Below are 10,546 nucleotides of genomic sequence, written 5' to 3'. Positions count from 1 at the left end.
CATAGATTCATATGGGAATCTTTCTAAACCTTTATTTAACATATTTTTTGGACTGCTCATCCTCTTAATCTGATTTAACATGTTTATTGTCTATTTTTAAAGCTGTATTTGCACTTATATTTCTACCGTCATGATTCCAAAAGTATCAGCTACGATACTGAGCATGTCAAAGTTTACCATTAAGGAACAACTGAAGATTTTACAAAAATAATCATTATAGTCCATTCAATTGTTAAAAGAGCATAGCATCCAATGTGGGAAAATTTAAAGACTAAGGAACAGGGAGGTATTTAGCAAAATAACAGCTGGACAGATAAGACAACTGGTAAAAACAAAGGTACAATTGGAGGAAGGTAAGCTAGGGATGAGAATAATATTTAGGAATAATAAAATAACCTAGAGAGACAGAGAACCAGGCCTAGGACAAAAGAAAAAAATGGAAGAGATGGAAAGAAAGTAAAGAGATGTCTCTACGGTAGATTCATTAGAATTTAGCAATTGATCCTATACAGGGAACCACGGAAGTTAATGATAAATACAAGAGCGTTTGTTTAAGCAACAAAATAGATAAAAGATACTTTTAACTATGAAGGCTGGAAGAGGAGTAATTTTGGAGACAGGCCTTGGTGGTTCTGCTGATCATCTATTTGCTCTTAGAGTTACCCTCTGCATCACAGAACATTGTGTTACCTTTGCCCACTGGTTTTTCAACAGGTTTGAACGACGGCAGACACTGAGGGAAAGGGAGACGTCCATATTTTTTCCCTCTCACTTTGGCTCAAACAATATTTCTCATAGTGACCAGATCATCTCTAGGACTTCAGCTCCTACCAGACAAGCTTTCTGTCCTTGGTTCCAGCTCCTGTCCCAGCTATCTATTTCTCTGTGGGGGGGCCTGGGCATCTGAGTTCTGGAAATTCTACCTTTTAGGTAACCCTTTTCACCCTAAGGGTGACAGAGGCTTCCTGTTGCTGCTACTCCCTAGGTTTCTTGACTCATGTATCACCTGCATAATCAATTTATGATGTTAAATTTCCTGTTTGAAATACTTAGATTGGTGCCCCGACTGTATCCCAACTACATGTAAAGAGTTCAGTTTATATATGTTGTTTACAACAAGGAGACAGAAATCAAGTAGATGTAAATAAATTCCCATGAGAATGTAAGTTTTAGCAAATAATAATTAGGCACCAATCAATAAATTTAAAGATACCAAAATTTTTATAAATATATTGTTGTTGGTAAGGATAAATATTTTTGAAAGAACAAAATGTCCAATGGACAAGATAACAGGTAATAACTTGTGTAGTACTTAAAATATACCACGCTGTGATGAGCACACGTTTTACATTTCACCAAATATATTCCTCAAAAGACAATTCTCATAGTTGTCCCTTGGTATCTGTGCAGCATTGGTTCCAGGAGTCCCTATGGATGATAAAAATCCAAAGATGCTTGTATCATATCAAATGGTGTATCTGCATAAAATGCATATCCTCCCATTTACTTTGTCTCTAGATTATTTGCAACTCCTGATATGAGTGCTACATAAATAGTTGTCATACTGTACTATTTAGGCAATGACAAGTGTACATGTTCAGTACAAAATTTTTTTCAAATATTCTTGATTCACAGTTGGTTGAGTACACTGATGTGGAATCGACATGAATGGCAATCTGACTACATATTTTAATCCTTAAAACAGCCCTACATGCACATAGTATTGTGATCTCCACAGATACCAAAACTGTCCTGGAGAGATTTATCCTAGTCTACTCCAGATTGTAACTCAAGCACTCTGGGTCTCAAATTGTCACTTTAAACTACTATAATTTATAGTGAAACATACCCTAGAAATAATACTAATAGATTTAAAAAATTTTTAAGGACCATTATTTGGAGAGAGGGCTGTAAAAATATTGCATTTTTTCCTAAATGTATTCCTAAAGTAAAAAATCCACAAAAATAAATTTTAAAGTTTTTAATGCACAAAAGAACAGAAACAGAACAGGCATCAACTTATTAACAATGAAGCACTATATAAAGGAGACCCCTCCCCACTTAGTAAATAGGAATATAGTGTAAATAGACATGAAAGGAGGTGAGCACTTTAGGATTAAATGCAAACCCTAAAGTTGTATACAACATTCATATATGGCTTATTATTATCTCATAGCAATATTTTCATAATGATGCATATGACATTTATACGTATCTGTAAGATGCTTTTGACTCAAACATTAACAAAAATGAAGAGGTAGTTTTGCCAATGCAAGGTGAAAAAAGGGTTTTACCTTACTTTGGTTATTTCCTCAATAATCTACAACCATTTATTTAGTGTCCTAATTTTCTCCTGGATCACTCAGGAAGGTAATGATGTTTTAAAAGAAGCCAATTTTTAACTGATAACCTGTTGCCCTGAGTGGACAGTGATGTTTATGAAACAACTGCTCTGTAAGTCAACTGGGAAGTTTCTATCAAGTTCCTCTGTTTTGGATTTGAAATGGATTCTGGCTTACTGGAAACCTGTTTACATCTGACCAGCAGTTGTAGCAATTCAACCATTTTTCTCCTCAATTCTGTTCCTGGTTTCATGATACAAATTTAGAGAGGGCCAAGAATATTGGTAGGTGCCATTCAAAGTCAGGGATTGGGTTAACTTTTTTTTTAAGTCAGAAATAAACTACACTGTGAGTACTACAATTGCATATAGTTCTTCATGCTTCATAAAGCCATCACATAATAGACTCAGAGTTCTGGCTTCTGATGGCCAGATGTCACATGCTGCTTTTTTTGTGGGACACACGGACTGGGGAAGGTCTGCTGATACTGAAACTTTGACACCAGTCATTTGACTATGTACAAATTAGCTTATCCTATCTTTACAATGAGAAATAAGCCCAAACACACAAAAACAAGTTCCAAGAAGCAACAAAACATTTGTCAATTTGCAAAACTAAGTCATTTTACCAGACAATGGTTAGAAACCACTAGAAACAAAGTGACATCATATTAATCAGGTATGACTTATTACACACAAGAAAGCATAAATATACAGTAAATAGGACTTTGTATGTAGCCCCAGCAGAATATGTACACGTTAGCACGGCACTGAAACTGAACAGGAATTTCTGTTGCATATCCCCAGCTAAGAAGCAGCCTCATCACAGGACAGTTTGCAGGTCACAGATGCTTGAGAACACCATGTGGTAACGCTAAGCAAATATCCACGGACATTTATCCTTGAAAATGCACAATGTGAGAAATAAAGGTCACAAGTGAATAGCACTTCGCCTGCTGAGCATCTTCTTTCACATAAATAGGCACAAGCGCCTTCTCCAGTGGTGGTCAACAGCCTCACCTCCCGCATGTCCGCAGTGCCCGCATGCGCCCAGTCAATCACAGGTCATGCACTTATAACAGCTTCCACTGGTTAAGGTCAATGAGCTCCTGCCTTTGCAGGCTCCAGATTCAAATCAAAGCATAAATAACCCAGAGACCATGCTTGGGGCTCCTCCTTTCACAATGTTACTAAGAACACTGTACACCAGTGTGCAGGAGTGGAGAGTAGCTTTGTGCACCTTTGCAAAAACAACACCCCGCCCCCAGACACCATACACATCTTTTATTGGTTTGCTCTGTCTGTAGCTAGGAAGACACTGTGTTGCTCTTGAGCTCTTTCTATCAGCTTCCTCTTCTTCTTCTTGTTCCTCTTCTCCTTTGCCTTGGGTGTTCTCTTCCCTACAATGGGGGAAGGAGAATTAAAAAGGAGAGACGTCAGAAAAGGCCCTTTCTTTAGGAAAGAAAACACAAAACATTGTGAGTTTTGCACAAAGCCCATCTGGAAAACATCACCTATGGAAAAAGCAGCCTCAAAGAGAAAATTGTTCACATTAATTTTGACGGAATAATAATAATTTACTAAATTGGATATGCTGTCTAAAACAGAGACTGATCTTCCTGTTACAGGGAACTGGCATATTTAAAAACCTCCCAGCGGCCAGATCAGTCTTTCAAATATCATCCTGCCACAAAAATTCCATTTATCCCCTCCTACTTTTAACAATGCTACCCTTTACTAGACATCTTTACATCTTTCTACTGCTCCACATGTCAGTGGGTCGAAAGAAAATAAGCACCTATCTACAGTAAATATACCAGAAGTTTCAAACTACCCTCTCCCTGTCCCAGAGGAAGGGAGTCTTGCTGTTAACATTATTCCCTTTACGTTCTCCAAACACCAGTATGTGAAATGACATATGTGCCATGCTTTTTAACTTTCTATAACAATTCATGGGGACAGCATTATGTGTCTATGAGTTCTTTTCTAAACTCCTAGACAAGCTGTTCACGAACAAAAAGAACACTTGTTTATTCTGATATACTATTTTACTACCAGAAAAATCACACCAATTTATTCCTTTTTTCTTGTCTTAGCAACTTGGAAGCCCAGACCACAAACTAAATAGTTGGCTTTCCTCCACCAGGAGTTTTGGGGTACAGTTTTCCCTCTGCCATATTGTACATCTTATACTTTGTGGTTATGGTCTATAGTCTTAATGTAGAGGGTTTCAGTATTTCTTTGCATATATGTATGCATAAGATTGAAGGAAGAAAAAAAAATTAGGAGCACAAGACATTTGGTTTTGGTCCACTGCCCTCTGTAGGTTCTAACCACATAGGATCCGTGGGATTTATAGGAGAGAAAAGGGCTTTTAGAATCTCTGGTATTTTACAGAAGGTAAGTCACTGCTGTACACCTTCAGCACAGAAAGATTCTTCAGTCAACTTGGAAAACATTCTACAGTTATTCTCCCTCTCCTACAGTCCCCACCTCTGTGGGATCTCTTAGTTCTACAAAGCTTGCTTTCTGTTCCTGTGGGGTGCAACCATTAGATGCCACAGTAATCAGCACCACTGATGCACATCCAATTCTAATTGATACTCTTCAACCTCCCCACACCTACAAAACTCACTATCTTAGACCTTTTCATTGCAATCTAGGCAATAGAGACAGTGACTGATACCAAAAGAAACCAGAGTAGCCAAATATACGTTTTAGGAGACCAGAGCCATCCAAGATTTAGGGAGACCTGAGATTTCTAAATTAAGGGAGGCACTTCTCGTTTTCTGATTGGAAAGGATCTGTTTCTATGGAGGATGGAAAATGGTCACATTCAAGACCCTAGCACAGTGATTGGCACATGTCGATATTCAATAGATGTTTGCTAGAAAAAAGATAAAAAGAATAACTTACTTTAATAGGACACTACATTAAAATAATGAGAACATGATCATGCCCTCATATTAAATTATAAAGGTCCTTGAAGTTAACTTCTGGTTCTCATTAAATTCTGGCATTAATGTTATAATGGCATTTTGCCATCTTTAAACATAGTTAATCCTACCCAATGAAACCTTAGTCCAAGCCATCATTAATCAAAGCAGCTGTAAAGTTACAACTATTTAGTAACATTATCTCTAATGATGAGACACACCTAATGAGGGCAGAGAGGAATACCTAACATAAAATAGGATATTTTAAAAGAATCTTCAATTATAAAGTTTTACAAAGTTTTCTCAGTAAATAAACTACAAAACTCCTTAAAGAAAAATCATTGTTGGCTACATTTAAAAAATTCATTTGGTTTATGCTTCGTTTATATAAAGCCTAGAGTTTCTTTTAAAAGCAAATCAAAATTAAGTGAATGGAAAAATAGGCTAACTAGATTCTTAAAGTGTTCTGCTAGAAGAAAACTATAATGAATGCTATTTAACAAAAGCATTTCATATTCACAATTTCAATTCTTCATGACTACATAGTTGAAAATTATATGTGCACTACTTTAATGGAAAATTTATACAAAATGACCGTAAGCTCTCCTTTGAGGTGGCCTATTTTGTGTCACCCAATTTATTGTTCTGATATAACTGTGAATATGCAATGGTTATTGGGTTTGTGAGCTGATATGATATTGTGTATCAGGGAAGTTACTCAATATTTACATAAGGTGGTTAGTATCTCTTCCAGAATTTCAGCAAAGCTTCTGAATACTTAGTCATATAAAATTTTTCAAATTGTACAATTATTTCTCTGACAATAGGTTATGTGATACCAATTCCAACTAATAATGTTTTCAGGCCCCTGATGACAATCCTAAAGATTTTTCTCAGAAACCTTTTTGAATGACATCTCTGCTAGTGTTTGGTTGGTTTTACTTCTGGCCAGTTCCATTTCACATGTAGAATATATTGCAAATACCAAAGATTTAAGATGGTTAGCCAAGATGTGACCACAGACAGGCTTAAATTAACTGAAAATATTTTTTGGTCCATAATAGTTTGTTCTGACTTTAAACTCAACTCAATGTAATAAAAAATATTAAAACATAAGGTATAGAAAGGATTTACATACGTTTTCTTCTGAACTCAAATTTATTATGTTTTTGAAAATCTATCATGAAGATCAATGCCAACAAAAATATATAATGAAAATAAGTTGTATTGGGCCTGCAAGTATGCTAATTTCTATTTCTTCTTCATTTCTTTTCATCTGTGGATATGACACTTGGAGGATGACTTCTAGACTTCGGATTTTCACACATTCTCAAGATATTTGTGCTACACAGGAAGGATTTTAAGTATAATATACCAGTCACCCAAATGGAAATTTAGCTCTTCTTATTCTCAAGTTTATGAAAGAAGATTTAGAATAAATACTGCCCTATTAGATACCCACCACACCAAATTTTATTTTATGAACCGATTGTCAGCCTCCAGCATATTCACTCTAGTGACAAATTCTGCACAGTTTTTGTGAGTGCTTTGGGAATGTAGTGGCTTCCGCAGATCATTACAGAGTGACTCTCTTCAAGATCTGGCAGAATGGGGTCTACAGAACAGATCTTTTAAGCTCTGTTATTTGGACACAAGAATGACAACTGATTTAAATATGGCCACGTTTAGGGAATTCAGTGTGATTTAATGGGGAAAGGCAACCTCCGGGGAAGAAGCTTTCTAACTGAGAAAAGTCATGTAACTGAGTTGTCTGGTAAGGATTTCTATTCGTGATGCTTGGTTTCTTCATTTGTAAAATAAAAAAAAAAACAATTATTATGTTTCACTAGCTAGGTATGGGACATTATGGGACAAAGTTGTTTTCCAGAAATGAGATGAAACATGTAAAACATCACATCAAGACAAGATTATCAAAGCCACAGTCTAACCAACATGATCACACTGACTTGTACACATGTGGAAGTGTTCCAAGGGAATAGCTCATCAACTCAGCTGTGGCAAGAAATGAACAACCCCTTATGGAAATACTCCCAACATCTAGCTGTGGATTGCTGCCATTAGAATCAGAAACAGGGGACACTGTTCTGCACCAATGTATAAGGTAGACCCATGAATTATGTGAAACTATAAAAATACTGACTCGACTGCCAGTTAGACACCAAAATCATTCTTTCCCAAGTTCCCAAATTCAAGGAAGGTCTTCAAATGGTTTCCCCTTCACTAGGTTCCAGGTAAGAATCTATGCATCATTGGAGCAAAAGTTTTTGTGCTTTCATCAGTAAGGCACAGAGGTTGTGTAGGGTTTCCTATTAAATACTGTTTTTAGAAAGACTTTGTGAGGGTAAATGAGATGGAAAATAACTGAATAAAAAATTCAGTATAATTATAAAAAAGTATACAGGTTTACATACACACCATACTACCTCCATACATATACATACAAACAAGAGAAAGGTAAACCACATGACAAATGTATTGAACTATAATTAGGACTATGACAACAGTGATCATCTAAGACCAGGCTAACTGCTTAAATTTGGAGAAATTTTTGATGCTCTGGATATTACTGCCTTTATAATGTCACCTTGGACACTTAGTTCAGAGACTGAGGCATCCTTGTAAAGTTGCTTAAACTTGATGGATGTGAAGCCTGTTTGTCCACCACTCTGGTGAATCTTGCTATACTTTACAGGATACTCTGGAGCAAAACAGAAAAGTTTGCTCCAGATCTTGAGTCTACGGTCTGAATTGTAGACAATGAATAGCAATTAGCCAATTTCTTTTTTCTCATATGGGCAATTTGAGTTTGCACAAGAATAAGTAGCAACAGAAATGTATTTATTTAAGAATGATGAATGATTCTCTGGAAAAATGCCAGGTGGTTCCTAAAATATTTTAAAAGCTCACAAAAATAAACAAAAGACCTAAATACAATTCATAAAAAGTAGCTAATAAATATAAACAACTCAAATTTCCAAATGAAATGAGATGTCAGTGCAAAGATTTTTAAAAGTAAAAATACCTAAAGCTGGTAAGAATGTGGCAAGACAGGCATTGGAATCGATTAAAAGAATATAAAATTGACAGTCTTTCTGCAAAGCCATCTGGCAATGTGTACCAAAGCACTAAAAAATATTCATAACTTCTGACTGAGATCTAGGAATCTATCCTAGGAAAATAATCTAAACTTGAACAAAGATTTATACATGGAGATGTTTAGTATAATACTGAAAAAACTGTAAATTACCTAAATGTCCAACTGCAATTTTTCATGACCTCTTCTTTTTATGATTACTGAAGCAATAAACTGTGCTTTCAACTATGAATTGGAGTATTGCATATTTTAAGGCCAGAGCAATTAAAATTTCTCTCCAATAGTACTACTGTTGCATGTCTCTAAAACTTTGCCTGTAATACAAATGCACTCAATGTGGTGTTTAGCAGATTCTTCTGTGCAGCATTTGATGATAACTGGATCGAAGATATCAAAAATTAAGAACTACTGACCTAAACCCTTCAGACAATGAGAATGGATGTTAGTTCATAAAGGCTCACCCTCGCCCCAAATCTGGAAAGGAATCCAAATAGATGCAAGTAGACAATATGATGAGCACACCTAGGATCTACCACAGCTGTCTCAAATAGCCTCAGATAAAAATCTTTTCACTGTCCCTTATTTAGAACAATATTTAATTGAAAAGATTGTATATATTTGTGTTCTACAATGTTTGTGTGTGTGTGTGTGTGTGTGTGTGTGTGTGTGTGTGTGTGTGTGTGTAGTGAAACAGCTAAAGCTAATTAACACATCCATCACCTCATGAACTTATCTGTGGTGGAAACATTTAAAATCTCTTTGCAATTTTCAAGTATACAGATTATTATTTACATCGGCTTGGGAGTCAGAAGTGCAGGTAAGGTAGAAAGTATAAAGCAAATGAACTAATACTGGATCCTTCTTATTCATAGTGCAAAGTTCTTCAAGTGCCATTTTTAGTAACGTCCATCTGGTTTTTTTTAGAAATACACCTCTTTTCACTAAAAACATTTCACAGATAGCTATCTTTTGAATGGACCAGCAACAGCTAATGCTTTAATGATTGGTTGCGCTGATCAAATGTTCTGAGAAAAAAAAATATATTTATTGATTTGTCTGCAGAATATTAAAGTGTTGAAAAACAACAAGCCACCTACTAAGGAGAGTTTAGTGGGCATCTTGAATTTCAAGTGATCACTTCACAATCTTCCAAGTGGTCACTTAGTCATTTCATCTTCATAAAAGAACATGTGCTTTAAAAACCTACAATGTAGAGATAACTTTCGCGTAGTTGTTCTTTTTACAAGGCTTTTGGTAGAATGTGATAACTGTTGGAAATCAAAATAGCTGACAAAATGGACTTCTGTAAACATTCAAACATGAAAGTCATTCAAAATATCAGGATTCAGAATACTACCTATGTAGATCACACTAATTTATGATTCAATAAACCCATGAACTGAACAGAAAGTGGCTGGCTCTGTTACTGTCCTAAGTATTTGCCATGTTTTTATTATAATCAGAATGGTACAAAATGGCTTGTTCAGTTATTAAGACTTCTCAATTCTTCTTTCAAAAGATTTTTTATTAGATATGAGATCCGATACCTATCTTGTTGACGGGAAGTCCTGTTGGGCTTTAAAATCTTGTTTCATGTTCAAAATGGTGAAAATGAAAGAAAGCCAATACTGAAGATCACCTGAGCTCTGTAATTAATTACACTAACTAAGGTTTACCACCCATAGCATTTTAAATTTTCATTTTACACTTCTGAAAAAAAAAAACCATTCTTCTGGTGTATAAAAATGACTTAAGGGGGAAAAAAGGTACTTCCAAGACCCTACCAACTCACTTGAAGTGATAAAGAGTACAGCAAAGTAATTGAAATGAGATTCCAACTTGTCCCATAAAATATTGACCACTCCAGTTGGCTTAACTTAAGCTGTTAGATATCTGGCACTTCAAACAACAAAGCAATGGTCCAAGGATCACCAAGAATAAGCAAGAAGATGTAGGTTTAAAACCATCTAAAATTCATAAATACTTTTGGCTTATTATAAAGGACAAAGTTTCTGGGTGAAAGCTGAAAATAAAACTCCCCACAATTTCAGTTGTGTGAGAAATGAATACATAATTCTACCACAAGGGGGCAATGATTCACTTTTACTTTAGTAAGAATATTGGATAAGAGGGTTTGGGGGGATTTTTGTTGTT

At 35.6% G+C, this 10,546-nt stretch overlaps 1 protein-coding gene across 5 annotated transcripts in view; it reads right to left on the bottom strand.

Moving 5' to 3' along the window:
* Positions 1-1,966: 1,966 nt before the first annotated feature.
* Rspo2 (R-spondin 2) overlaps positions 1,967-10,546 on the bottom strand; it is a 135,669-nt gene continuing 127,089 nt past the window's right edge. For 3 of the 5 annotated variants that reach the window (XM_078016778.1, XM_078016777.1, XM_078016779.1), the window contains exon 7: positions 1,967-3,741. In XM_078016778.1, the coding sequence (XP_077872904.1) occupies positions 3,477-3,741 (265 nt within the window). In that variant the 3' untranslated portion in view covers positions 1,967-3,476. The remainder of the gene's footprint in view (positions 3,742-10,546) is intronic. The other 2 variants (XM_040293751.2, XM_005316249.4) reach the window with 1 other exon arrangement.

The sequence above is a fragment of the Ictidomys tridecemlineatus genome, chromosome 7 (assembly GCF_052094955.1).
Source record: "Ictidomys tridecemlineatus isolate mIctTri1 chromosome 7, mIctTri1.hap1, whole genome shotgun sequence".
NCBI lineage: Eukaryota > Metazoa > Chordata > Mammalia > Rodentia > Sciuridae > Ictidomys > Ictidomys tridecemlineatus.
This window is presented reverse-complemented; position numbering and strand designations above follow the sequence as displayed.